Source organism: Anomaloglossus baeobatrachus, chromosome 11, assembly GCF_048569485.1.
Source record: "Anomaloglossus baeobatrachus isolate aAnoBae1 chromosome 11, aAnoBae1.hap1, whole genome shotgun sequence".
In the NCBI taxonomy this organism is placed as follows: domain Eukaryota; kingdom Metazoa; phylum Chordata; class Amphibia; order Anura; family Aromobatidae; genus Anomaloglossus; species Anomaloglossus baeobatrachus.
In genome coordinates this window covers 169,889,847-169,917,716 of record NC_134363.1, presented here as the reverse complement: position 1 = coordinate 169,917,716, position 27,870 = coordinate 169,889,847, and the positions used below count along the sequence as shown (strand labels likewise).

Below are 27,870 nucleotides of genomic sequence, written 5' to 3'. Positions count from 1 at the left end.
ACGCTGCGCTCTCCCACTGCTCGGGTCCGGCTGCCGCTGCTGCTGCGGCCTCCGCTGCTCGGTGGCTCAAGCGATGGGCCGGATCCCGGGGACTCGAGCGGCGCTCCTCGCCTGTGAGTGAAAAGGGGATTGGTTTTGGGGAATTATTGTCCGTGACGCCACCCACGGTTGTGGTGATTGTGTGGACACCACCGCTGCTCTGTATGGGGATCCCGGGAGCGGTGACAGGGAGCAGCAGAGTTGTTAGTTCTCCCCTCCGTGGGTAGGGGGTTGGTTGTCCCGGGGCCCAGTGATGGGGTGAAGGATGAGGGATGGCAGGCCAGGTGCGGGGCCTGGTGAGGTGCAGGGTTGCGGGGGCAGCGCTGTGCCTTGCGGCACGGTGGTACTCACTCAGCCTGAGACGATGACACAGTTCTCGGTAAAACACACGGCTGGAAAGACTGTTCCCACGGACGGCTGCTGTTGCTTTTCCCCGGTAGTTGGCGATGACGGTCTCTGTCCCTGCACCTAGTGTAATGTTGGTAGCGATGGGTTCCCACCGGTAACCCGCTCCCCGACTTGGATATGAGCCGGAGGAGCCCCTCTTTGCCCGCAGGCGCTGGCCCTGAGAAACTGGTGCCTTGGCGGTGGCGGTGTCTCTCTCCTACGGTTGGACTGTTGCCTTCAATCGGGACTTAGTTGTTGGGAGACCCGGAGGTCCCCTTCACTGACGGATTCGGCAAATTCAAGGTGACTCCTAGCCTTGCCGGGATCCGAAAGGCCCCTGCCAATGGTGCTGGCTTCTCTTCGTATACCGGTCCGGTACCGCGGGGCCACCACCCGTCCACGGTCCTTTCGGCAACCTCCGATCAGCCTCTCCTGCAGACGGTCACCACCGTCTGCTAACCTTGCTGTCTCAGTCCGGGACACACACCCGGACCAATTTCAGGCTTTCAACTTTTCAACTGTCACTTTCTCTTCCACCTTAACTCTTCTACCACTCAACTCCTCTCACTTCCTCCTCCAAACTCTAGCTAAGGCTGCTTTCACACTACGTTTTTTTAACGCAGAAACGGATCCAGTGCAAATGCGTTTTCATTGCAATGCATTTGCAATGGACTCGCGTTAACATGCGTTCACCTGCGTTTGCGTGCGTTATAGTGAGGATCCAGCGACTTGCAGTTTTTTAACATCTTTCAAAAACGCTACTTGAAGCGTTTTTGAGCTGCGTCCAACTTCTGCAAATTGCTGGATCCTGACTAAACAGCATGAAAACGCATGTGAACGCTGGCATGCTGATAGACAGGATCCTGCATGCTCTACTGAGCATGCCCAGAAACCAGCCTCGTGATCAGTCTGTCTCTCTCCCCCTCCCTCTGTCTCTCCCCCTCCCTCTCCTCCCTCTCTCTCCCACCTGAGAGCTGCGGACACTCGTAACCAAGGTAAATATCGGGTAACCACTTATCTTAGTTACCCGATGTTTACGTTGGTTACGTGTGCAGGGAGCCCTAGCAGCTGCAGACGCTTGTAACCAAAGTAAATATCGGGTATCCAAGCAAGTATACCCGATGTTTACCTTGGTTACGAGCCTCGCAGCTGTCAGATGCCGGCTCCCAGTCTGGCACGTTTAGTTCCCATCACTCCCGATCACATGACTCCAATGCCCGCCCCTAAACATCCAGTGACAGGATCCTGCAAAGTAACACATGCGTTTGCATGCATTTTTTGCTGTAAAAGCAGGATCCGCTTTTGCAGCAAAAAAACGTTCAGGACGCATGTTAAAAAGACGTAGTGTGAAAGCAGCCTAATCTGCCTGGTTTTCCCGCCTCCAGGGCTGTGAACTCCTCAGTGGGTGGAGCCAACCGCCTGGCTCCACCCCCTGGTGTGGACATCAGCCCCTGGAGGAAGGCAACAAGGATTTCTGGTGTAGCTTTGGTGTACCTATCCGGGGTGTAGGGTGTGGTGGTGTCATTACCTGTGACCCCTGGCTTGCCCAGGGCGTCACAAATGCATGGGATGCAGATTATCTTGTAATCTTTAGTCTGGATTCATACATTTAATTTTTGCATTCAATTTAGGAATACAAAACCGAGGAGATATCAGTCTTTCCTTTAGGGTATGCTCACAGAGTTTTTTTATGCATTTTTTGCCATGTATTCCACCGAAATCCACATTAAGGAGCATTTCAAATCTGCGGACAAAAAGCTTCCCATTCATTTGGATGAGAAAAAGTGTCTATAGCACACATCACACATTTGTGTTAAAAAAAAATCATTATGTCAATACTTTAATGCGTTTTCTGAGCTGAAATTGCATTTGTTTTTTTTTCCATTGTATATTTTTGCAAGTTTTGCAAGATATGCCCAAAACAAACTATATTGCTACATCCCATATTATAATTAAAGGCTTGAAAAAAATACTAAAAAAATGCAAAAAAATTGCTTAAAATTAGAAAAAAAAGACGTTTTTACAAAACTGAGTCAAAATCGGTGACTTTTTTTTAGCAGTTTTTACATCTTTTTTTTAGACACAAAAATCTTTGTCAAAAAGCTTTGAACACAGCCGCATTCTCTGATATCCACAGGACAGGAGTAGAATTTAGTTGCACACTAGTCATGTATGGGGAAATAATGAAAAGCAGAACTGCTATGGGAATACTAGACTGAAAAATACCATGAACTATCTGAAAAATTTGAAAAAACTTGAAAATGGTCTATGAATAACTGCTATGAATAATAGGAATATAAGAGATGTTTAGCGATTGTATTGATCAATGCAAAAGAGCCCCAAACCACACCAAGGTAATCTCTATTTTTTGGGGTTCCTAACTTATGTGTAACCTCACCTGTAGTTAAAAAAACTTGTATGGGAAGCAAAGGACCAAACTATATATGTGAAATGAAACACATGGCTGTGGGTGGGGCAGGGTTCTCAGACACAAAGTGCATACTAACTAAAGAATGTACATCTGAAACTCCAATGGTGTGAACAAGGTGCAAAACTCAAAAACATAACACTATACAATAGTATAAAGTTACAAAAAGTTTTTTTCAATTTTTCAAATTAAATATACAATGAACTATCTAAAAAATTGAAAAAACTTTTTGTAACTTTATACTATTGTATAGTGTTATGTTTTTTGAGTCTTGCACCTTGTTCACACCATTGGAGTTCCAGACGTACATTCTTTAATTAGTATGCACTTTTTGTCTGAGAACCCTGACCCACCCACAGCCATGTGTTTTATAGCTTGGTCCTTTGCTTCCCATACAAGTTTTTTTTTAACTGCAGGTGAGGTTACACATAAGTTAGGAACCCCAAAAAATAGAGATTACCTTGGCATTGGTTTTGGGGCTCTTTTGCATTGATCAATAGAATGGCTGAATATCTCTTGTATTCCTATTATTCATAGCAGTTCTGCATAGACCATTTTCAATGTTTTTTCAATTTTTCAGAAAATTCATGGTATTTTTAATACTAGTATTCCCGCAGCAGTTCTGCTTTCATTCTTTCCCCATACATTGTGACTGGTGTGCAACTTGTGGCGCCCTGGACAAGCCAGGTCATCACAGAACAACACCAACACACCCTACACCCGGTTAGGCACACCGAAGCCAAACACAAAATCCTTTTTGCCTTCCTCCAGGGGCTGATGTCCACACCAGGGGGTGGGCCAGGCGGTTGGTCCTGCCCACCGAGGAGTTCACAGTCCTGGAGGCGGGAAGAGTAAGCAGATAGAGTTTAGGAGAGAAGTGGTAGAGGAGCACACTGACCGTGTCCGGGTGTGTGGCCCGGGCACAAACAGCAAGGTTGGCAGACGGTGGTGACCGTCTGCAGGAGAGGCTAATTGGAGCAAACCGTATGGACCGTGGACGGGCGTTGGCCCGGCGGTACCGGATCGGAGAGCAAAGAGAAGCCAGCACCATTCGGCAGGGCCTACGGACCCTGACCAGGCTTGGAGTCGCAGCAAATTGGTCAAATCCGTTAGCGAAGGGAACCTCCGGGGTTTCCCAGCAGCCAAGACCCGATTGAAGGCAACAGCTCACACCGTAGAGGGAAACACAGTCACCGCCAAGCTACAGTTCCCAGGGCCAGAGCCTGCGGGCAAAAGGGGAGCATCCAAGCTGGGGAGCAGGTTACCGGTGGGAACCCATTGGAACCGTACACACTACACAGGTGCAGGGAAAGGCAGTCACCATCAACCTGCCGGGAGGAGAACAACCGCAGCCGCCTGTGGGACCCGCCCATCCAGCCGTTTGTTTGACCAGAGACTCTGTGTGAATTACTGGCTGAGTGAGTACCACCGTGCCATGCGGCACAGTGCTGCCCCCGCGACCCTGCACCTCACCAGGCCCCGTAACCCGCCTGCCATTCATCCCTACCTCCCTCACCAGGCCCCGAGACAGCCAACCCCCTACCCATGGAGGGGAGAACCAACATCTAAGCTGCTCCCTGTCATCGCTCCCGGGATCCCCGTCCAGAGCAGCGGTGGTGTCACTAACCTCACCACAACCGTGGGTGGCGTCACTGACAATATCCCTAAACCAAACCACTCCCTTTCACTCACGGGCGAGGAACGCCACTCGAGTCCCCGGGATCCGGCCCACCGCTCGAGCCACCACCGAGCAGCAGCAGCCGGACCCGAGCAGTGGGTGAGCGCAGCGTCCCCTCCTCCGCCCGCGACAAACTCTTTATCCTATTGTATAGTTATGTTTTTGAGTTTTGCACCTTGTTCACACCATTAGTGTTCCAGACATACATTCTTTAAGGAGTAGGGTGGGGTCTCATCCACACCCTGCATCTTTTATCGCGTTTTTGGTCCCTCTTTGAGGTCACAAACATGCACCCAAATGCATGCATTTCCTTCCCCCAGAAAAGTCTAGGAGAATAGGTACGGCTGGACAAGTTTGAGGCTTCATATCTGTAGTATCTAATTAACAGGTCAACCAACATGAGTCACATATTAACCAATATCCCGCGCCCCTCATTGCTGACCCATTGCGAGATTTCAGCAGGTCAGAGTTCAGTACACAAAAAAAACAAACAAAAAAACACATGTGAACAGCTGTACCCATGAACGACAGATCAGAACCAGCATGTGGGCAACAGACATCACTCAGACGCACATGGATAGGATCCATGCCCTATGTGATTTTTTTTTTTTTTTGCAGACTTGCTGATTTGCATTAACATGGCTCCCTTTTTTTATTTGTAATCACATTATCGTAGACTGTACTGGGTACATATTCTTTCCATGAAAACCAAACATGTGAATCAGGCTAAGGGTATGTGCGCACGTTGCTTTTTACCTGCTTTTTACCTGCTTTTTTGCTGCTTTTTCTTCTGCGCTGTTTAATGCCAAAATGGATGTGTTCTTCTATTCAAGCAAAGTCTATGGGAATTTGGGTTTCTTGTTCACACTATGTTGTTCAAAATGCTGCCTTTTTGTGGCAGAACTTTGGTCAAAAACTCAGCTTTGCAGTGCAAAACCCAAATGGCAAAAACAATTGACATGTTGCTTCTTTGAAAAGCTGAGTTTTTGACCAAAGTTCTGCCACAAAAAGGCAGCATTTTGAACAACATAGTGTGAACAAGAAACCCAAATTCCCATAGACTTTGCTTGAATAGAAGAACACATCCATTTTGGCATTAAACAGCGCAGAAGAAAAAGCAGCAAAAAAGCAGGTAAAAAGCAGGTAAAAAGCAACGTGCGCACATACCCTAAGGCTGCGTTCAGATGGGACATAAACAGAGTCGCTCGTACAGTGAGCAATGTAAGTCACTGCACGAATCCACATGAGTGATTTTCCACTTGTGTCACCATGTCAGTAAGGAAAAATAATCGCAGCGTGCTCTTGCGGATGACTGAATTGAGGGTACATGGCTTTGTGCCCATCTGTGATACAGGGGAGCACACAGATTTGCACCCACAATTTGTGTGCACATGACTTGCTGATGAATTAACACAGTTGTTCGGATGTTGCCCTAAAGCCTCATTCACACATCTGCTTTAACATGTACGTAAAAAAGGGTACTGGTGTCATCACAGTTTTGTAACAGTGTGTCATCTGTGTCCGTTTTTGCCATCAGTGTCATCCCTGTGTCCGTTTTTGCCATAAGTGTGTTATCTGTGTCCGTTTTTGCCGTCAGTGTATCATCCCTGTGTCCGTTTTTACCATCAGTGTGTCATCGGTGTGCTTTTTTTTGCCATCAGTGTGTCATCCGTGTGCCATTTTTACCATTAGTGTGTCATCCGTGTGCCGTGTTTGCCATCAGTGTGTCATCCCTGTGTCCGTTTTTACCATCAGTGTGTCGTCCGTATTTGCCGTCAGTATGTCATCTGTGTCCGTTTTTGCCATCTGTGTGTCATCCCTGTATCTGTTTTTACCATCAGTGTGTCGTCCATGTGCCGTTTTTGCCATCAGTGTCGTCCATGTGCCGTTTTTGCCATCAGTGTGTCGTCCGTTTTTGCCATCCGTGTGTCGTCCGTTTTTGCCATCCGTGTCATCCCTGTGTCCGTTTTTGCCATCCGTGTGTCGTCCATGTGCCGTTTTTGCCATCACTCTGTTGTCCGTGTGCCGTTTTTGCCATTAGTGTCATCCCTGTGTCCGTTTTTACTATCAGTGTGTTGTCTGTGTGTCCGTTTTTACCATAAGTGGGTCGTCCCTGTGTCCGTTTTTGCCATCAGTGTCATCCCTGTGTCCGTTTTTGCCATAAGTGTGTTATCTGTGTCCGTTTTTGCCGTCAGTGTATCATCCCTGTGTCCGTTTTTACCATCAGTGTGTCATCGGTGTGCTTTTTTTTGCCATCAGTGTGTCATCCGTGTGCCGTTTTTACCATTAGTGTGTCATCCGTGTGCCGTGTTTGCCATCAGTGTGTCATCCCTGTGTCCGTTTTTACCATCAGTGTGTCGTCCGTATTTGCCGTCAGTATGTCATCTGTGTCCGTTTTTGCCATCTGTGTGTCATCCCTGTATCTGTTTTTACCATCAGTGTGTCGTCCATGTGCCGTTTTTGCCATCAGTGTCGTCCATGTGCCGTTTTTGCCATCAGTGTGTCGTCCGTTTTTGCCATCCGTGTGTCGTCCGTTTTTGCCATCCGTGTCATCCCTGTGTCCGTTTTTGCCATCCGTGTGTCGTCCATGTGCCGTTTTTGCCATCACTCTGTTGTCCGTGTGCCGTTTTTGCCATTAGTGTCATCCCTGTGTCCGTTTTTACTATCAGTGTGTTGTCTGTGTGTCCGTTTTTACCATAAGTGGGTCGTCCCTGTGTCCGTTTTTTGCCATCAGTGTGTCATCCCTGTGCCATTTTTGCCATCACTCTGTTGTCCGTGTGCTGTGTTTGCCATCACTGTGTCATCCCTGTGTCCGTATTTGCCATCACTCTGTTGTCCGTGTGCCGTATTTGCCATCACTCTGTTGTCCGTGTGCCGTATTTGCCATCACTCTGTTGTCCGTGTGCCGTATTTGCCGTCACTCTGTTGTCCGTGTGCCGTATTTGCCGTCACTCTGTTGTCCGTGTGCCGTATTTGCCATCACTCTGTTGTCCGTGTGCCGTATTTGCCATCACTCTGTTGTCCGTGTGCCGTATTTGCCATCACTCTGTTGTCCGTGTGCCGTATTTGCCATCACTCTGTTGTCCGTGTGCCGTATTTGCCATCACTCTGTTGTCCGTGTGCCGTATTTGCCATCACTCTGTTGTCCGTGTGCTGTTTTTGCCATCACTGTGTCATCCCTGTGTCCGTATTTGCCATCACTCTGTTGTCCGTGTGCTGTTTTTGCCATCACTCTGTTGTCCGTGTGCTGTTTTTGCCATCACTCTTTTGTCCGTGTGCTGTTTTTGCCATCACTCTGTTGTCCGTGTGTCCACTATTGCCATCACTGTGTCCGTTTTTACCCTCAGTCATTAGTATTTTTCACGGATGGATAAAGAAATAAATTACAAAGCCTCTCGTACATCACACGGATACCGTCAGTGTGCTCTACGTGTTTTTCACGGATCCATAGACTTGTTTTGGCCCTTGTCATCCGTGCTGCCGGAAAAAAGTGGACAAGTCTCCATGTGTTTTGCACAGACATACAGTACGTCAGAAAACATGGCCATGAGAATAACACAATAGCTTATAATGGGTATGTGTGGTATCCGTGAAAAAAACCTGATACAACACGTACGTGCCACACGGATGTCTGAACGAGGCCTAACGCTGTCATGGGAAACTTCTGTTTGTGCAATCCTTAAACACAGAATATAATCTAGAGCCACCGTGTTGTGTAACTGATGTAGCAGATGTGTACACACAGCGGGCAAGATGAGACATATCAGCGGGCAGACGTCAGAAAGCAAAAACACCACGAGAGGCTGCTCCGTCCACGGCCAGGCTTCAACCTGATCGCTACACCCAGTGGTCAGAGTGCAACTACTCCCCCCAACGAGTCACAGCGCAGAGGGCTGAGCCAAGGGAATGACAGTGTTAATAAGCCCAAATCAATTATTTAGACCGAAGACCTCGCTAGAATGTTCTTGGATCCCTTCGTTCCCCGGATCACAACTTGCAGGATAGATAAGTTGTATGGACTTACCTGCGGCCACCAGGGCTATCCGGACGGCTACACCAAAGGAGCTGAGAGCAGGCATGGTTGTGAGTTTGGAAGCCTGTCCCTCCGGAGGAATGTCTGGACAGGTTCAGGGGAGTGGAGCTCTCACCTGTAGTCTCAGCTCCTGTTACGTTGGGTGGAGTTAGTACTTACATGTATCTGTCACAGACAAATGCAGGCGTGACCGACTCCAAAAGGACTGAATGCAACCTGGGAAATAGTTTGTCATAGGAACATGGCCACATAGTTCTCGGCAGGGTCACCGAATACGTATGGGGTGGCTGATTATTTGTCATCCATGGATAAAATAAAATCCAGCTCTTCCTAATGAAGGTGGTGTTGCCAACTGTCCGTAAATTCTTGGAAAGTTTACAAAACAGTCCTTGATATGCCATGGTTTCCAGATGGAGCGCCTCAAAATCAAATGCTACACGATTGTTATGCCCTTCATCTTCGAGGGAAGTTTGCCGGAAGGTGGTCTCCACGAGAAAAGCCTACGGCTATAGTTCACGTGTATGACCCAGCGCTCTTGTATTCCGGTCAGGCTTGTTTTACTGAATTAATTTTGAAAATTCTCCTGATACTTATAGTATATGGATAAACAGTCGCGCATTGGTTGGGTTGATGAGGCACAGGGGTGGTTGAACTAGTCACAAAAAATGAAAAAGAAAGTAGCAATGGAATAGCTGGCTGCCATGATTTGAGCATGGCTCTGACTCTGCAGAGCCATGTATGTTGTCTCCAAGGTTAGGTCTGAGTGGAGGGGCCTGTTCGGTCATGCATCGTTCCGGAGGTCATGCCACTATATCTTGATGTTGTTATCTCCGGGACACCGTCAGTAATAGTTCCTGCCCTGCAGCGTGCAACTGGTTCCTGTGAGTGTACTCTGCTCTAGCCCGCTACCCAGTACCATTCTCCCTGACCTCTGTCCTTCCTGTCTGATCTGACCTCCCAGCCCACCTGATCCTGGTCCCGTTCCGTGTCCTCACCTCCACTCACTCTTCTGTGCATTCCTGTTCTTCCTGACCTCTGTCCTTCCTGCCCGGTCTGTCTTCCCTGTTTTCCTGATCTCGTTCCGTTCCCCGACCTCCGCTCCCTCCCCTGTGCATATGTACCGCCCCTGCAGTGGTCGAACTGCTTGGGTTGCTGTGGCTCGAGGGTCTCCGAAGCCGGGGGCTTGCAGCCTCTCAAATGTAAAAGGGGACTATTTTATAGAGGATAGGAGTTTGTGACGCCACCCGTGGTTCGCGATCAGGGAGTACCGCTGCTGCCGATGGGAGTACCCGGGGAGATGGAGTGAGGCAGCCAGATGACGTTCCCTCCACGGGTAGGGGAGACCCCGGGACTCTGTGAGGTGGTGGAGCGGGGGTCTGCAGGGCCAGCTGGAAGCAGGGGGTGACCATGTACTCACTCAGGCAACTTTGGTGGTGGTGCAGCCGCAAAGAAGACGCTGACAACAAGGTGAATTAAGTCTCTGGGTACCGCTGCCCTCTTGGGGGAGCCCTTTTGGGTATCTGTCCCCTGTAGTACTGCCGGAGCCTGCCTACGTGCACAAATTATAAAGTGTCTTTGTAGCCCGTAGGCATAAAGCTGTCCGGGCCCTGCTCCCTCCTTTTGGATAAAGGAGCTGTGCTCTCAAGGGCTCATGCTTGGGATTTCTTTGGGCTGCTTGGGTTGGAAAGCCCTATCCCCCTCATTGCACTAGTGCCCCTGATCTCTAAGCTTCTTGGGGACAGTCCATAGAGTCACTATCCTCCACAGGTTAATTGTCGGGTTGCCTGAAGCTACTCCCTGACCTAGGGTCCAGTACTCAACCGTGCTTTCGGTCCCGAGCTGCTGACCGTCCTCCAAGACTAGGTCCAGGCACCCAGTCCCAATATCCCGCGACCGGGTCTCCGACTTCTCCGGGTCCAGACCACCGTCTGCAACCAAACCTCTAACACCCATGAAGCCATAACCCCCACCCCCCTCAGCTCCTCACTACTCGAGGGTTAACACTACACTCACTCACTTCCCTCCCACCAGTCTGCCTGACCCCTAGGTGGGCGGCCCTATTCCAGCTCAGCAGCCCACTGGTGTGTCTGACGGGGTGTGAGGTGTGGTTGGGATTTTGGATGCTGATGGAGGCAGTACTACAGGTTGGGAACCCAGAACCATGGGGGGTTGAGTCCTGCACTAAGAGATAAAGAGCGTGCAGTACCCTGTGACGCCCTGATTAGTCCAGGGGCCTCACACATACTTGTTCTCCCTGACCTCCGTCCCTCCTGCGCGGTCTGACCTCCCTGTCCTATTGACCCTGGTCCTGTTCTGTGTCCTGACCTCCACTCCCTCCTCTGTGCGTACCTGTTCTCCCTGACCTTCGTTTTTTCCTGCCTGGTCTGTCATCCCTGTCCTCCTGACCTTGGTCCCGTTCCGTGTCCTGACCTCCGCTCCTTCATCTGTGCTTACTTGGTCTCCCGGTCTCCGACCTCGGTTTTGTTCTTTGACTTTGGCCTGCTTACCCCTCGGTAGAGATGTGACATCCTGGCTCAAACCTTGCCTGACTGACTATCCCTGCAGTTGTGTTAGGGGCCTCTGTCTTCCTGCATTCTGGAGCTCTTCCCCCCCCACCTGAGTCCCAGTGCCCTCTTGTGGTAGCTTTACATTGGCACCAAAGATGTGGGGCAGGGCACTTATCCCAAACCTCTGGCTGGATGCCTCGCATTTCTGGGCAAGCTCCTCTTGAACTGTATCAGAGTCAATGTATAATATGGTAGAGCGGGAGACATAAGCCATAAGGGAGTCCTGTAGGCCGTGGACTCCAGTAAACCTATGAGTCGTCTGAATTTGGGGGCAGGCGGTACAATGACATCACTGCATTGCGTCCCCTATGTCGGCCCACTTTATGTGCAGGGAAGGAGAGGACTTGGCTGCTCAGAATAGGTGAGTATAAAAAAAATAAAAGTATGGTGGGGGGTGGCAGTATTAGTTTCAGAGACATTATTACTTTTTAATGGGGCACGAAGGAAAAAATAAAACTTTCTAAAAGGGACATTATTGTTTTAAGGGGCACTCAGGGGACATTATATTCATGGGCTACTAAGGGGCGTCATTACTTTGTTTTTGGGAGACTCTAAAGCTTTCCAAAGTGAACACTTTGTTTTTATGGGGGGGACATCAACACAGGGTTAGGAGCACAATACTTGCCTCCACACTAACCAGAGTTTAAAAAAACAACATGCAAAAATAAAAACAGCAAAAGCAACCACAGGCCGTATAAACACCGAACAGCTTTGCCTCCATACCTGCTGTTTTTTTGCAGTGTGGCCATGGTATGGAAGAAAACTGCCCCAAATTTGTGGTTGCGGTTTTCATGAGCCGTTCCAGTGATTATGCCTCTAATGTAGGTTTATCTGTCCAGTGGCGTAACTAGAGTTCAATGGGCCCCGAAGCAAAATTTGGACCTGCCCCCTCTTCATATATTATAATGCACCCCCATAGTCCTTCATATCATGTAATGCATCTCATAGTCTTACATATATTATAATACACTCCCCATAGTCCTCCATATATTATATTACACTCCCCATAGTCCTCCATGTTTTATAATGCACCCCCATAGTCCTGCATATACTGTAGTTTAAAGCACCCCCATAGTCCTCCATATAGTATTATGTAGCCCATATATAGTATTATGTAGCCCCCCTATAGTATTATATAGCCCCCATATAGTATCATCTAGCCCCCATAAAGTATCATGTAGCCCACAAATACAATTATGCAGCCCCCATATTCCTCCATATAGTATTATGCAGCCCCAATACTCCATTATGCAGCCCACATATAGTTTAATGCACCCCCATAGTCCTCCATATAGTATTATGTAGCCCACATATGGTATCATTTAGCCCCCATATTCCTCCATGTAGTATTATGCAGCCCCCATATACCATTATGCAGCCCCCATATTGTTTAATGCACCCCCTTAGTCTTTTGGCTACAAAAATACAACTCACTTCTCCTCGTTGCCCCGCTGCTTGGGTCTCCTCAGTGTGTCCACTGTTCTGCCGCTCTGCACATCTCAGCACAGCGCACAGTAGTGACGTCAGCGTGCTCTGCTGTGCTGACACGTCAGAGCGCAGACACAGCGGGAGAATGACGAGAGAGGAAGCACGACACTCACTCTCTCATCATTGCTTTCAATTGTATTGACATCTGCGATGCCGATACAATTGAAAGTGTGATCCTCAGGAATGACACTAGGCCCCATAGCGGTCACATGGCTTCCGCCATTGGTGGTGTGCCACTAGCAGAGGTCCTCAGGTCCCTGGAACCCCCGGGTCCAGTCTCGATGGTGACCCCTGCGACCGCGATCGTTCCACCCCTGTCCTAATATATATAGAAAAGATTGACATGTATCAGCATTACAAGGATTTGGGTTTGCCGAGGGCTCTTTATCAGGTCTAGGCAGTGGTCACATACTGACCGCTTGCAAACAAAGACTGGGCGGACCACCGGAGTGTGTGCATTGGAGTAATCAGTGTTTATTTTGTGTTTTAGCATTGGTTGCTTTTTTTATTCTTTCTTTTACAGAAACTGGATAAGATCTTTCAAATAAATCGACCTACTTGGGAGGCCGCAAATTAAAGAATATAATAAAAACCTACGGTTAACTAATTGGTGTTGGGTTTTCGTGCAGCGTTTGTTGCTTTTTGATTCCGGAAAGACCTATTTTTAACAAAATGGCATCGGAAAATCTATGTGGTTGTAACTGTGGGTTTTAGTATTGCGCATATGTGAGAAGCGCAGGTGATGTGTTCGTAACTCGAATTGTGTAGAGAGGGGTGGTAAACTGATCAAGAAGGGAGGAGGAGAAGCCATACGACTGAGAAGGAGAGGAAGCCCAAAGACGAGGAGATTGACACATCAAAGAGATTCAGTTCAGCACACAGACAGTAGAGAAATGTGAAAAGAACCGACGTCGAGAAGAAAATACTCAAGAAAATAGCTGGACATAGCGAATACTGGATAAATACCCAACACTGTCCAAAACAAAACGCCGTAGACCATGACGCCGAGGGCCATTTTTTCTCTGCTGTTGGTTGGACTTTGTGTTGGTGAGTAAACTCATGATTCCTTAAATATAGCAGAAAAAAATAAGAAATGTCTTTAAAGCATGAAATTTATATACTGTATCTCAATCACAGATAGGTGCCGTAAAGGCAGCAGGAAAAATGTAGTGATTAGTATGTGTGGTACCTGCAACAGGCTGATTATTTGGTATAAGAAATGTTATTAACCCTCTCAATTGTTGGCTATTCAGGGCTTGAGCTCCCATTACAATTTTTATATATAATATATATATATATATATATATATATATATATATATATTATATATTATATAATTTTTATTTTTTTATTATCATTTATTTATTTTTTGCCAGGAGCTGAAATTAACTTAACACGAAAGTAAAGAAAAAAAAATCACTTTAATTTTTTCTTTATTAGAATCCAATTATATATTTGTAAATAAAAAAATATATAATGGAATGAAATGCAAATCGTACAACCCTTAAATAATTCCTTTGACTTATAAGTACATCTCTTAGGCCATGCTTATTACTTTCTTGTTCCAGATCCATTGGACTAAGAGTAAAAATTTCTAACAATTTCCAGTAGTTTTCACCACCACAAATTTACTGTTAATTTTATTTTTAAGTGTTTAGTATATATATATATATATATATATATATATATATATATATAGTTATAATAAATAAATAACTAAATCACTTGAAAAATAAAAATTCCTAACTACTAGTTTATGCTATATAATTATATCATTATTATAGAATATGACAGATTATTACGTAAGTTTAAATTAATATTTTCCAGAAACTGGAAATGGTAACACATGGTGGACCTAAAGTTTGAAAATTAATGAACACATGTGTAGTTTGCATAGTGATATTATCATAATTATCTTTCTAGTAAATGCACCACATCTGTAGTTAACCCCTTACTGACATAAGACATACTGGTAGGTCCTAGGTCATCTCCCTGCCTTTGATGCGGTCATCTCCCTGCCTTTGACGCTGAGCCTGCATCTTTCCCTGCACATGTTGGTTTATCTGATCAGCCACTATGTGCCTCTATCAGCAATGGGTGGGACAGAGATTCACTTGTGGCTATTAACCAGTTAAACTTTGATGTTGATCTCTGACAGCGGGATATAATACATGCCGGCGGCAAGCACGACATTCCTCAAGCCTATTGGAGGTCCGTGATGTGATCGTGGGGTGCCGATGGGTTGTCATCACAGCCGGGGGTCAGCTGATGACCCCTGTCTCCATCATGACACTTTTCCTGTGAATGTCGGCTGCAAGCGACATTCATAGGAGATGATGATTTGTGCTGTACAGAGTGGTGCTGATGCTGGTGTTGATGCTGATGATGTTGCTGATGCTGGTGTTGATGCTGACGCTGGTGCTGTAGCTGATGCTGTTGCTGATGCCCTACTCTGTATAGCACAAAGATCGAATGATCGTAGCTTCGAATCCCCTAAGGGGACTAGTAAAAACAATAAGTGAAAAGTTTTAAAAATATGAAAAAATACAAATACACCAAACTTCAAATCACCCCACTTTGTCCCATTGAATATAAAAAAAAATGAAAAGATACACATATTTCATGTCACCGAGTTCAGAAATGCCTGTTCTATCAAAATATAAAATCAATTAATCCGGTCGGTAAACAGCGTAATGAGAAATAATAAAAAAAAATTATGTTTTTGTTTGGTTGCCGCAACATTGCAATAAAATACAATAAGAGGCGTTGAAAACCTCACATCTACCCAAAAATGGTATAATTAAATAATTAGGGTTACTAATAATTAAAATTTATAATTTTATAGTGAATGGTAGATTGTACATTTTAATACACATCACAACTTTTTGAAGATTAAGGAGAATTATCCTGTCCACCACTGTTATAAAGGAAGTTCATGCAACGTCTTAAAGCTTTGCATTATCTGAGATGTGCGTTTCTATTATGTGGAACATTGCAACTGCTGAAGAACCTCCTTTTTCAAAAGCAGAGAAGGGCACTAAATGTGGGTCCATCACTAATTGCAAGAAGTTTTTACTCCTGAGTCAGACTATTTTTGCAGGAAGAGATAAGTATTGTATATTCCCGGGGTGTGATATATCCGGCAACGAGGAATCAGTTTTCGAAGTTGATTTTATGGCAACAGGAAAATGTGTAAGGATCGGAACAACTATGACAAGGCGACATTGTGATGGCTAGATGTCTTGGTCAGAGAATCTCCAAACAGACAGGTCTTGTGGGATGTTTCTTGTAGGGTTAGTATCTCCAAGCAAGGACGATTGATGACATGGTTCCCAAAGCTTTCTCAAGCCCATTTGGAGCAAAGTTGGGACTGATTCCAAGGCGAAATTGTGATGGCTAGACGTCTGTCAGAGAATCTCCAAACAGAGAAGTCTTGAGGGATGTTTCTTGTAGGGTTAGTATCTCCAAGCAAGGACGACTGATGACATGATTCCCTAAGCTTTCTCATGCCCATTTGGAGCATAGATTCCATTGAAGAGTTATTATGGTGGAAATTAGGGGAAAAAGTTATTGTTGACATTCATTGAAATTGCAGTTCTAAAAAAGTTATGTGACGGAAAGTTGCACAAATGTTTTTGGCCACAAGACTTATCAGAGATTCATTGTTGTATGAGACTTTTGGGATGGCTAGACCTGATTGTTAGACCTTTGTATCAGAGAGTCTCCAAAAACCACAAGTCTTGTGGGATGTTCCTTTTATGGTTTGAAGACACCAAAAATGGTCCAAGGAAGGACAACTGGTAAGAAGGTTGTGGATGCCCAAAGCTTTCTCATGCACATGGTGACTGATTACAAAAAAGCTACTCTAGTGGAAATTAGTGGAAAAAATTACTGTTGATGTATGTAAAAATCATGGTTGGTAAAAAAAAGTTGTGACGTAAGTTGTTTTTGACCACAAGGCTTGTCATTGATATGGGTAGACCTAGCCTAAAATGTTTCTCGGCTTTATTTTAGAGGTTGTGGGAGTCTCCATTCCAAGAACCTCAAAAGGAATAATGTTTTAACCAATATCTCTTTGAAAAAACTGGCCTTCACTAAGAATTTTTTATCTTTGTGTCCACGGCTCCTGTATGTCTCCATTGATAGAGACTCCCCCAAAAATTCTAAGCCTCATTTTTCAATATGACTCATTGGATCAAAGGCGAAAAACACTTTTCAGAGAAAATAGAGAATAAGAATAAAGCTCAAACGCATATCTTTGAGTGATTTATCGATTTTCTACATTTCCCACAGTTTACCACAACTGACGGTACAATCGTAGTCAGGTTTCTTGGAATTACTTCCCCTTCCTTTCTGAGAAACATGAAACTTCATCCAACAAGTTGAATTGCATATAGAAATAGGAATTCCTTCCATGCTAAATTACTGACTTTATTATTTTCAGTAACTTTTTTTAATTAGGAAGATCCACTCTTGGTTTGGATAGGTCGGTTGCATAAATTTTTCCATAACTCCCATTGATTTTAAAGGAGATAGTCACATAGAAGCTCCACCACGTCTCTATGAAATTCAATGGACAGATGATGTACATCATCTGATAAACAGAGTTCATGGAGCCCCCAATGTTCCTTCACCTCTAAGGGATGTTTGTTTATAGAAATACCTCATTAAGGAGGTTAATTAAAAAGTTCACTATATACTAAAGGGTGGTGCTATACATAGTAAGGCTACTTGCTGTATCTTTGTTAGGTGTCAGTGTGCTGCTTGATTATTTTTTTTTCAGACAGCACACAAAATCATTGAACATGTCCACTCTAGGGTTTTGTTTTTCAGCGCTGGAGTGGCGCTTTAAAGCTAAGTCCCCTGTTCCCTGTCATATATTCACTTTCTGGCGGCTTCACCTTTTACCAACACCGCTCTGGTCCAGTGGCGTCATCTTGTGACAGTAACTTCTGACTGGCCAGAAGTCAGAAGTTACATAAGCTACCAATGCATTTCTATGAGAGACAGAACAAGGTCAGAACGAGACCAGAATAAGGCCAGATTTAGGCTAGCTTGAGGTCAGAAAAATCCCAGGACAAGGCTGGAACGAGGCCAGAACGAGGTCATAAGGAGGCCAGGACTAGGCCAGGACAAGTGACCAGAACTAGGCCAAAACAAGGCCAGGACTGAGCCAAAACAAGGCCAGAATGAGGCCAGAATGAGGTCAGAACAATCCCAGGACTAGGCCGGAACAAGGCCAGAACGTGGCCAGAACAAAGTCAGAACGAGGTCAGTACAAGACCAGAACAAGGCCAGAACTGGGCCAAAATGAGGCCAGAACTGGGTCAGAACGAGGGCAAGACAAGACCAGAGCGAGGTCAGAATGAGGACTGAACAAGGTCACATTGTGGCAGAACAAGGTCAGAACTAGGCCAGAACGTGGCCAGGACAAGGCCAAAATGAGGTTAGAATGAGGCCAGAATGAGGTCAGGACAAGGCCAGAACGTGGCCAGAAAGTGGCCAAAATGAGGTCATAACGAGGCCAGGACAAGAGGCCAGAACTAGGCCAAAACAAGGACAGAACTGGGCTAAAATGAGGCCAGAACAAGGCCAGAATGAGGTTAGAACAATCCCAGGACAAGGCCAGAATGAGGTCAGAACGAGGCCAGGACAAGACAAGAACTAGGCCAGAACAAGGCCAGAACTGGGTCAGAACAAGGCCAGAGCGAGGTCAGAATGAGGCCAGAACAAGGTCACAACGTAGCAGAACAAGGTCAGAACTAAGTCAGGACATGGTCAGGACAAGGCCAAAAACGAGGCTAGAATGAGGCCAGAACTAGGCCAGAAGAACGAGACCAGAATGAGGTTCCCATAGACTTGTAGTGAGCTGTGACCTCCAATGTGCTCCATGAAGCACTGGAGCTGCCGGAAGATCAGAAATCACAGGAGACGACCAAAGTGGCGACGATAGAAGATGAAGCCATTGGAAGGTGAGTATAAGATCGGGGACAGGGACATACACTTAAAGCACCACTCCAACTGTGCAATAAAAATCCCGCTAGAGTGGGCTTTACATCTCTTCTCTATAAATTATTGTAAATTTCTATAATCTGATGAAAATGTTGAAACATATCACAAACGTAATTACTAAACGATTATGAATTGTGTATGTAAACTTTCCCCTTTTCTGTGTGGTACAACAGCGGAAAATTCAGAAACACACAAATTCGGGGTGGATATCAAAGGCCTTGAAGTGAAAATTACCTGTCCTACTGGTGCAGATGCAGATTCCATTGTAAAAAAAGGTTCACTTCCGATTAACGAAGAGGATATGAAAAGATATTCTTCAGATAAAAATGGGTTGTACTCATGTGGCGCTAACCACCACCTCTATCTACACGCGTACGGTAAGTATGAAAAGATGCGTGAAGATGTGTCAAATAGCAATACAGTAAAAACTTACAGGAGAATTCTCAAGTGTGGAAGTTATCAGCAATCCATGTGATGGGGATAACTTCCCGACTGCTTTGGGTCCAACCTCTCTGACCATCACCGAAACAAGAATCGGGGCTCTGAAGAGACTCATGTGAATGTAGCAGAGTTGATCATGCACACATCTGCTCCATTTATTCTTAATTAAACTGCTGGAGATAGCCGAGTGCTGCGCTAAGCTGATCTTCGGCAATCCCACAAGAATGAATGGAGAGGATGTCCACACGATCGACTTCTGCTCCATTTACTCGGGGCTCTACAGAGCCCCAATTCCTAGGATCAGTGGGTTTCCTATTGGTGGAACTCCCAAAGATTTGGAAGTTATCCCCTGTCTAATGCATAGGAGATAAGGTCCAAACTTAAGAATACCACTTTTCTGTGTCATCAGAATACTACCTTTTGTTTCAACAATTTTTTTTTTGTTTTTGTAAAAAAAAATCTGAAATATTGCAATTGTCCCATTGGCCAGTAGGTATTACATAATTTCCATACTTCCTATTCTGTGTGTGTGTGTATATATATATATATATATATATATATATATATATATATATATATATATATATATATATATATATATATATATATATATATATATATATAATACATAATATATAATATATTATACACAGTTGATAACACAGGATCCACTATTAACTATAAGTGATGTCACAGCTCACCTCTCCCTTCTACTTTACAAAGGCTAATAACATCTCTATAACACCTCCCCCCTCCTGTAGAATGACTAATAACCAGTCTCTTTACGGTAGATAACACAGGATCCACTATTCACAATAGGTGATGTCACAGCTCACCTCCTCCTTTTGTACAATGACTGATAACACTTCTATATACAGTACATAACACAGGATCCATCATTCACAATAGATGCCACAGCTCTCCTCCTCCTCCTCCTCCTGTACAATGACTGATAACACCTCTATATACAGTACATAACACAGGATCCACCATTCACAATAGGTGATGTCACAGCTCACCTCCTCCTGTAGAATGACTAATAACCAGTCTATTTACAGTACATAACACTGGATCCACCATTCACAATAGATGCCACAGCTCTCCTCCTCCTCCTCCTCCTGTACAATGACTGATAACTCCTCTATATACAGTAGATAACACAGGATCCACCATTTAAACATTTAAAATAGATGATGTCACAGCTCACCTCCTCCTCTTGTCTAATGACTGATAACACTTCTATATACAGTAGATAACACAGGATCCACCATTCACAATAGGTGATGTCACAGATCACCTCCTCCTGTAGAATGACTAATAACCAGTCTATTTACAGTAGATAACACAGGATCCACCATTCACAATAAGTGATGTCACAGCTCACCTCCTCCTCCTGAGAATCCCCATCACAGATGATCCTAAGACTTGTCTATTATTTGAAGACCCTGAATATAGACAGATAATTCCTGACTTAGGTTCTATTTCTAGCCCAAAAATATGTGGTCAGACATTGGATGTCATCAAGAGTGCCTACCATCTCGTGATGACGTAGGTGGTAAACCTCTCTTTTGCTTTAACAATGGTAAATCCCCTCGTCTTGCGTTGTCGTGCGATGTACATGGAGCCACATCTGAAGTCCTGTTCTCCTCTCTTGTAGTTTGTGATACCTGCTTTGAGGTCTCCTTTCTGATGGTGGCTTCTGTTGTGATCGCCGATTGCATGATCACCATTGGAGTTTGTCTTTTTGTGTATATGTTCTGCAAGAAAAAACCCGTCCAAACCCGAGAAAATGGATTTGCAAAAGGAGCTCGGAAAAAAGGTATCAAAGCCATAAGCCACAACAGTAAATATGTATTTACATAAATAGAATCTTTCACTTGCCATAAGGAAGTAATAATTTTAACAGGTGATAACGCCGCTTTTCTCCTGAATCGGGCGCTGTTTTCGTTTTCTTCCTGCGCCTCTCTGTTCCTGAGATATCGCCATCTCTTTCTTGTAAGTCTTTGTAGCCAACTGGGCGTGATCCTCAAGAAGATGCCAACAGAGAAGAGTTGAGGATGACGCCCACTTGGTTAAAAAAGTCTAGATTTCCACATAGGGAAGAAGTGGCCATATCTCAGGAACGGAGAGGCGCAGGCGCAAAAGAGACATGACGCCGGATTCAGGAGAACAGCGGCATTTACACCGGGTAACAAGTCATATTTTTTGCAAGTGACAGGTTGTCTTTTATTTCCGCATACAGTGTGTGAACACTATGATTTTATTATCTTTTATCACACAGGTAACAAAGAACGTCCTCCTCCTGTTCCCAATCCTGATTACGAGGTAAATATAGAAGAACACGATAGGGTGTATTTGGAACAGAAATTACTGCGGTGGTATTTACTACACTGAACAAAAAGATAAACATGACACTTTTGTTTTTGCTGCCATTTTTCATGAGCTGAACTCAAAGATCTAAGACTTTTTCTATGTACAAAAGGCCTTTTTCTCTAAAATATTGTTCAAAAATGTGTCTAAATCTGGGTTAGTGATCACTTCTTAATAGCAGATCCATCCACCTCACAGGTGTGACATATCAAGATGCTGATTAGACAGTATGATTATTGCACAGGTGTGCCTTAGGCTGGCCAACATGATTATTGCACAGGTGTGCCTTAGCCTGGCCAGCATGACTATTGCACAGGCGTGCCTTAGGCTGGCCAGCATGATTATTGCACAGGTGCGTCTTAGGCTGGCCAACATGATTATTGCACAGGTGTGCCTTAGGCTGGCCAACATGATTATTGCACAGGTGTGCCTTAGGCTGGCCAGCATGATTATTGCACAGGTGTGCCTTAGGCTGGCCAGCATGATTATTGCACAAGTGTGCCTTAGGCTGGCCAGCATGATTGTTGCACAGGTACGCCTTAGGCTGGCCAGCATGACTGTTGAACAGATGTGCCTTAGGCTGTCGAGCATGATTATTGCACAGGTGTGCCTTAGGCTGGCCACAATAAAAGGCCACTCTAAAATGTGCAGTTTTACAGTATTGAGTAGGGACAGAAAACCAGTCAGTATCTGGTGTGCCCACCATGTGCCTCACATCTCCTTCGCATAGAGTCGGTCAGGTTGCTGATTGTGGCCTGTGGCTTGTTGGTCCACTCCTCTTCAATAGCTGTACAAAGTTGCTGGATATTGGCCATCCACTCGTCAGTGTCCCAAGTACATCAAACCACCCCCTGGGTTTGAGCCCCTGCGAATTTCCCGCCTCCCAATGCTAATTGTGCATTGGTGGAGGTATTTTCCTGAGTCCGAACCCCTCACCTGGGACTGCATGTGAGACCCCCTGTGGTGACAGCTCCACTGGGTCTACTATGACCATCCATATAATGGGACTAGTGGCTGGAGAACAATGGCTTAATTGAGGCCCATGTGACACTAATGAGAGTAATGGAATGATTACTTTACTCTAATTACCAATCTCAGGCCTGGCCTTCTGTGTACATAAGATCTGGCAGGCACGTCTACTGCCTCATGGCTCTGCATGAGCGTGGTATGTGTACGTGTGAACTGTGTCTCCCACAGCGCCGCTCCTGAACCATTAACATTTTATTGTGCACCTTAAACTAACAAGCAAGAAAATATCTAATGAAACACAACAAGGAAATTGATGTAACCAGCGCTCTGTGCTGGAAAAAGTCTGCATCCCTTAGTGCCATGGACTCTGCTATTGTCGCGGGCGGGGAAGGACGCCGCTGCGCTGCACTCGCTAACGCTCGGGTCCGGCGCTGCTGCGATGGCTGCTCGGTGGCTCGAGCGGTGGGCCGGATCCGGGGATTCGAGCGGCGCTCCTCGCCCGTGAGTGAAAGTGGGTAGTTTGGTTTGGGGATTTGGTCCGTGACGCCACCCACGGGTTGTGGTGAGGTTGGGCACCACCGCTGCTGGTGACGGGGATCCCGGGAGTGATGGTAGGGAGCAGCTGGGATGTTGTTTCCCCCTCCGTGGGTAGGGGGTTGGTGGTCCTGGGGCCCGGTGAGATGACAGGGAGGCAGGATTGGATGGGTGCAGGGTCGCTTGGATTGCGCAGTGCGGTGCCAGACGGCACGGTAGTACTCACTCAGCCACAAAGGTACGCAAAGTCTCTGGTAAACCAAACGGCTGGATGGACAGGTCCCGCAGCCGGCTGCTGTGGCTTCTCCTGAATGGTTAGTGGTGGCTGCCTTTCCCTGCACCTTTGTGTATGTTCGGTCCCGATGGATTCCCACCGGTAACCCGCTCCCCAGCGTGTACATGTGCCGGAGGAGCCCTTTTGCCCGCAGGCTCTGGCCCTTGGAACTCTAGCTGTGGCGGTAGCTGTATTTCCTTCTGTTGGTTGGACGGTTGCCTTCAATCGGGTCTTGGCTGTTCGGAAACCCCTGGGGTTCCGGTCACTGACGGATTTGACCTCTAATGGCGACTCCAAGCCTGGTCGAGGTCCGTAGGCCCTGCCTGTGTGTGCTGGCTTACCTTTGCTCCCTGGTTCGGTACCGGCGGGCCACCGCCTGTCCCCAGTCCTACGGTTCCGCGTTGATCTGCCTCTCCTGCAGACAGCCACCACCGTCTGCCAACCTTGCTCTTAGTGCCCGGGCCACACACCCGGACACGGTCAGTCTGCTCCTCCACTCCTACTTCACTAACTGAACTCACTTCCTTCTCCCGCCTCCAGGCCTGTGAACTCCTCGGTGGGCGGGGCCAACCGCCTGGCTCCACCCCACCTGGTGTGGACATCAGCCCCTGGAGGGAGGCAACAAGGATTTTGTGTCTGGCTGATGTGCCTGTCTCAGGGAGGGGGTGTATGTTGTGGTACCTGTGACGACCTGGCTAGTCCAGGGCGCCACACTATACATCCATTGGTCCAATAGTCTTCAGTCCACAGCCAGCTCTTTACGCATGGCAGAGCCGGTGTCAGCACCTGGCAATCCCCGGGCAAATGCCAAGGCCCTGGAGAGCCCACTCGGCCTCGTCAGTTCTGCTGCCCCTTGGCCGGGGCCCACTCGCCTTACAGTTCTGCTGCCCCCGGGCCGAGTTCCGGGGACCGCAGTCCTCGGCAGCAATCTGCGGCCCCGTCCCTTTAAGGCGCGCAGACTTCCTGGTTTGAACTTAATCTGTGGGCGGAGCTACCACGCGGCATCCTGCTCAGTCCCACAGATGAAGGAGGCGCAGTGCCAGCCAGCGACCACCAGCACAGCGCTTCTTTCTGGCGCTGTGTGGCCCCCTCTCCACCGTGACCTGAGCGGTATGTGCTCTCCCCGCCCCCCCGATTTATGGGCCCCGGTGAGCTGCATGGGCTTCTACCCCCCCTAGATGTATGCCCTGCCCCCCCGGTCCCGTATGTGCTTGCCCCCCAGAGCCGCGTGTGTGGACCCCCCCCCCCAGAGCCGCGTGTGTGGACCCCCCCCCCCAGAGCCGCGTGTGTGGACCCCCCCCCCCCAGAGCCGCGTGTGTGGACCCCCCCCCCCCAGAGCCGCGTGTGTGGACCCCCCCCCCAGAGCCGCGTGTGTGGACCCCCCCCCCCCCCAGAGCCGCGTGTGTGGACTTCCCAGAGCCACGTCTGTCTGTATGTATGCAGCAGAGCAGTGTGTGTCTGTATGCATGCAGCAGAGCAGTGTGTGTCTGTATGCATGCAGCAGAGCTGTGTGTGTCTGTATGCATGCAGCAGAGCTATGTCTGTCTGTGTGCAGCAGAGCAGTGTGTGTGTGTCTGTATGTATGCACCAGAGCTGTGTGTGTCTGTATGTATGCAGCAGAGCTGTTTGTGTCTGTATGTATGCATGCAGCTCCGCTGTGTGTGTCTGTATGTAATCATGCAGCAGAGCAGTGTGTATGTATGTAGCAGAGCTGTGTGTCTGTATGTATGTATGTATGCATGCATGCATGCATGCATGCAGCAGAGCTGTGTGTGTCTGTATGTATGCAGCAGAGCTGTGTGTGTCTGTATGTATGCAGCAGAGCTGTGTGGGTCTGTATGTATGCAGCAGAGCTGTGTGTGTCTGTATGTATGCAGCAGAGCTGTGTGTGTATGTATGCAGCAGAGCTGTGTGTGTCTGTATGGATGCAGCAGAGCTGTGTGGGTCTGTATGGATGCAGCAGAGCTGTGTGGGTCTGTATGGATGCAGCAGAGCTGTGTGGGTCTGTATGGATGCAGCAGAGCTGTGTGTATCTGCATGGATGCAGCAGAGCTGTGTGTGTCTGTATGCATGTATGATGTGTATCTATATATGTCAGTGTATATGACTGTATAGATGTGTCTGTTTATATGTATTTTTGTGAGTTTGTCTTTAAATATGTATATGTACGTGTACGTATGTGTATGTCTGCGTGTGGATGGGGCCCACTGGGACTCTTCCGCCCGGGGCCCACAAAAACCTGGAGCTGGCCCTAACTCATGGTATATGCAACGCTTTTCACTACCTTACGGGGTCGCATTAACGGGAGGGTAGTCAGGAGGGCTGGGGTCTGGTAACAGGAGGTCACGTATAATCATAAGGGGTAAACAGAGACTTAGTCAGGGCACAATCCAAGGGTCACAAAACCAGAAGAGCACATAGTAGTAAAAGGGAGAAAGCAAAGGCGTAGTCAGATAATGGTCCGGGGTCCAAGCCAGGAATAGGGAGCGGGCAAAGGGAAGTCCAATAGCAGTCTGGGGTCAGAATACCAAGGTCAGAATATAGCAGACCCACAAACTATGGGAACACAGCAGAGCCAGAGAATATACAGTAACTGGCAGAGTTCTGGGGGAGCATGATCAGTAACGAAGCCTGAGCTATTCCCCGGAAGGTGGAACATCTGAGTAACCAGCACCTCCCAGAACCGACCTGGACTCCAGTATAGACCAAGCTGCTAGTTCAGTAATAAGGACGGGGCCGCAGAGCATCTCCAAAGGCAAGATGCTCTGCACAAGGAATGTACACACTGTCAGATCTGTAAGCGCTGCAGAGCATCTCTATAGGCAAGATGCTCTGCACAAGGAATGTACACACTGTCAGATCTGTAAGCGCTGCAGAGCATCTCTATAGGCAAGATGCTCTGCACAAAGAAATAGACACACTGCCAGATCTGTAAGTGCCGCAGAGCATCTCCAAAGACAAGATGCTCTGCACAAGGAATGGACACAGTTAAGGCTGCTTTACACCAGACAATCTATCGTGCGATAGATCGTTGGGGGCTATGTGGAGGAAGGAGGTGGGCGGGATGTTTACGTCCCGCTCATCTCCGCCCCTCCGCTTCCATTGGCCGGCGGCTGTGTGACGTCGCTGTGACGCCGAACGTCCCTCTAGGAAGTGGACGTTCGCCGCCCACAGTGTGGTCGCATGAGAGGTAAGTATGTGTGACGGGGGTTACTGACTTTGTGCGACACGGGCAGCGATTTGCCCGTGACGCAAAAAGGATGGGGGCGGGTACGATCGATTGTGAAATTGCACAATTGGTCGTACCGTGTAAAGCCCCCTTTAGATCTGTAAGTGCCGCAGAGCATCTCCAAAGGCAAGATGCTCTGCACAAAGAAATAGACACATTGTCAGATCTGTATTTGCCGCAGAGCATCCCCAAAGGCAAGATGCTCTGCACAAAGAAATAGACACACTGCCAGATCTGTAAGCGCCGCAGAGCATCCCCAAAGGCAAGATGCTCTGCACAAAGAAATAGACACACTGCCAGATCTGTAAGCGCCGCAGAGCATCCCCAAAGGCAAGATGCTCTGCACAAAGAAATAGACACACTGCCAGATCTGTAAGCGCCGCAGAGCATCCCCAAAGGCAAGATGCTCTGCACAAAGAAATAGACACACTGCCAGATCTGTAAGCGCTGCAGAGCATCTCCAGGTCTGTGAGATGCTCTGCACAGAGAATCGTAACAGTATAGTGGCTCCTCCAGGTACAGCGCCTGCTAGTCCTCCATACAGACTGCTGCAAAAAACATAGTGCATAACACATAACGGCAAAAAGAAGAATAAACTTTCTTAAAGTGACACACACACGTTTTTACACAGAGGGTAGAAAATGAGTGTCACCACTTTGGACTTTGTTGGCTTCCGACTGATCTAACATGTTTCACCCTTCCAGGACTCGATGAATGCACGGTTTGAGTTAATACGTTTCTTTATTGTTGCAGCCAATCCAGAAAAAAAGGCAAGAAGTATACGATGGATTAAACCAGAACTTAAAATGATATTGTCAACTGGATCGTTCTTCATTTTTTCATGTCGTGTGGGTGTGAATCCGATTCTTGTACCTTCTCCCAACCTGAGACAATTATTCCTGACCAGCTTAATCATTAACACAAAAACTGCACATAAAAATGTAGCATTTATATAGAAGACCCCCAAGTTTGGTGTCATTTAATAACTGTTCAATGAAAATGGAGTGCATTGCTTTTATATAAAGAGCTGAGAAAATGGAGGAAAAAAATGAAATTTGTTATAAACCGGACTATAATGGAAAATCAATAAACTGACAATTGTATAAAATTCTGCAGTTGTTATTGTGTTTTTCTTTACGAGTTCCGAGTCTTTCTTATGTAAACTTATCCCCTTGATTTTGGACACTATATAGTTTCTCTAATTGGGCACATTGGGGGCAGTCAGGGTGACAGTGTGTATATGATGAATGTACACAATTGTAATGCTACTCTGGAAAATAATGCTTAAAGGGAACCAGTCACCAGATTTTTGCCTTCTAAACGAAAACTAGCACCATAAGCAGCGCCTGTGCTGCACTCTGTCACATCCGGGTTACCGGATGAGGTGCAAGTGGGTCTGTCAAGGGAGAAATTTGGGAAAG

At 46.8% G+C, this 27,870-nt stretch overlaps 2 protein-coding genes across 7 annotated transcripts in view; one reads left to right on the top strand and one right to left on the bottom strand.

Moving 5' to 3' along the window:
* Window positions 1-8,678, bottom strand: part of MPZL2 (myelin protein zero like 2) — a 53,887-nt gene extending 45,209 nt beyond the window's left edge. The window contains exon 1 of the mRNA XM_075328761.1: window positions 8,557-8,678. Coding sequence (XP_075184876.1) covers window positions 8,557-8,611 — 55 coding nt within the window. The 5' untranslated portion in view covers window positions 8,612-8,678. The remainder of the gene's footprint in view (window positions 1-8,556) is intronic.
* CD3E (CD3 epsilon subunit of T-cell receptor complex) overlaps window positions 1-27,540 on the top strand; it is a 200,916-nt gene extending 173,376 nt beyond the window's left edge. For 5 of the 6 annotated variants that reach the window (XM_075328766.1, XM_075328768.1, XM_075328764.1 and 2 more), the window contains 4 exons: window positions 18,806-19,009; window positions 20,731-20,892; window positions 21,355-21,398; window positions 27,203-27,540. In XM_075328766.1, the coding sequence (XP_075184881.1) occupies window positions 18,806-19,009; window positions 20,731-20,892; window positions 21,355-21,398; window positions 27,203-27,259 (467 nt within the window). In that variant the 3' untranslated portion in view covers window positions 27,260-27,540. Of the gene's footprint in view, window positions 1-13,143; window positions 13,668-18,805; window positions 19,010-20,730; window positions 20,893-21,354; window positions 21,399-27,202 lie in introns of all 6 variants that reach the window. The other variant, XM_075328767.1, reaches the window with a different exon arrangement.
* The last annotated feature ends 330 nt before the right edge of the window (window positions 27,541-27,870 follow it).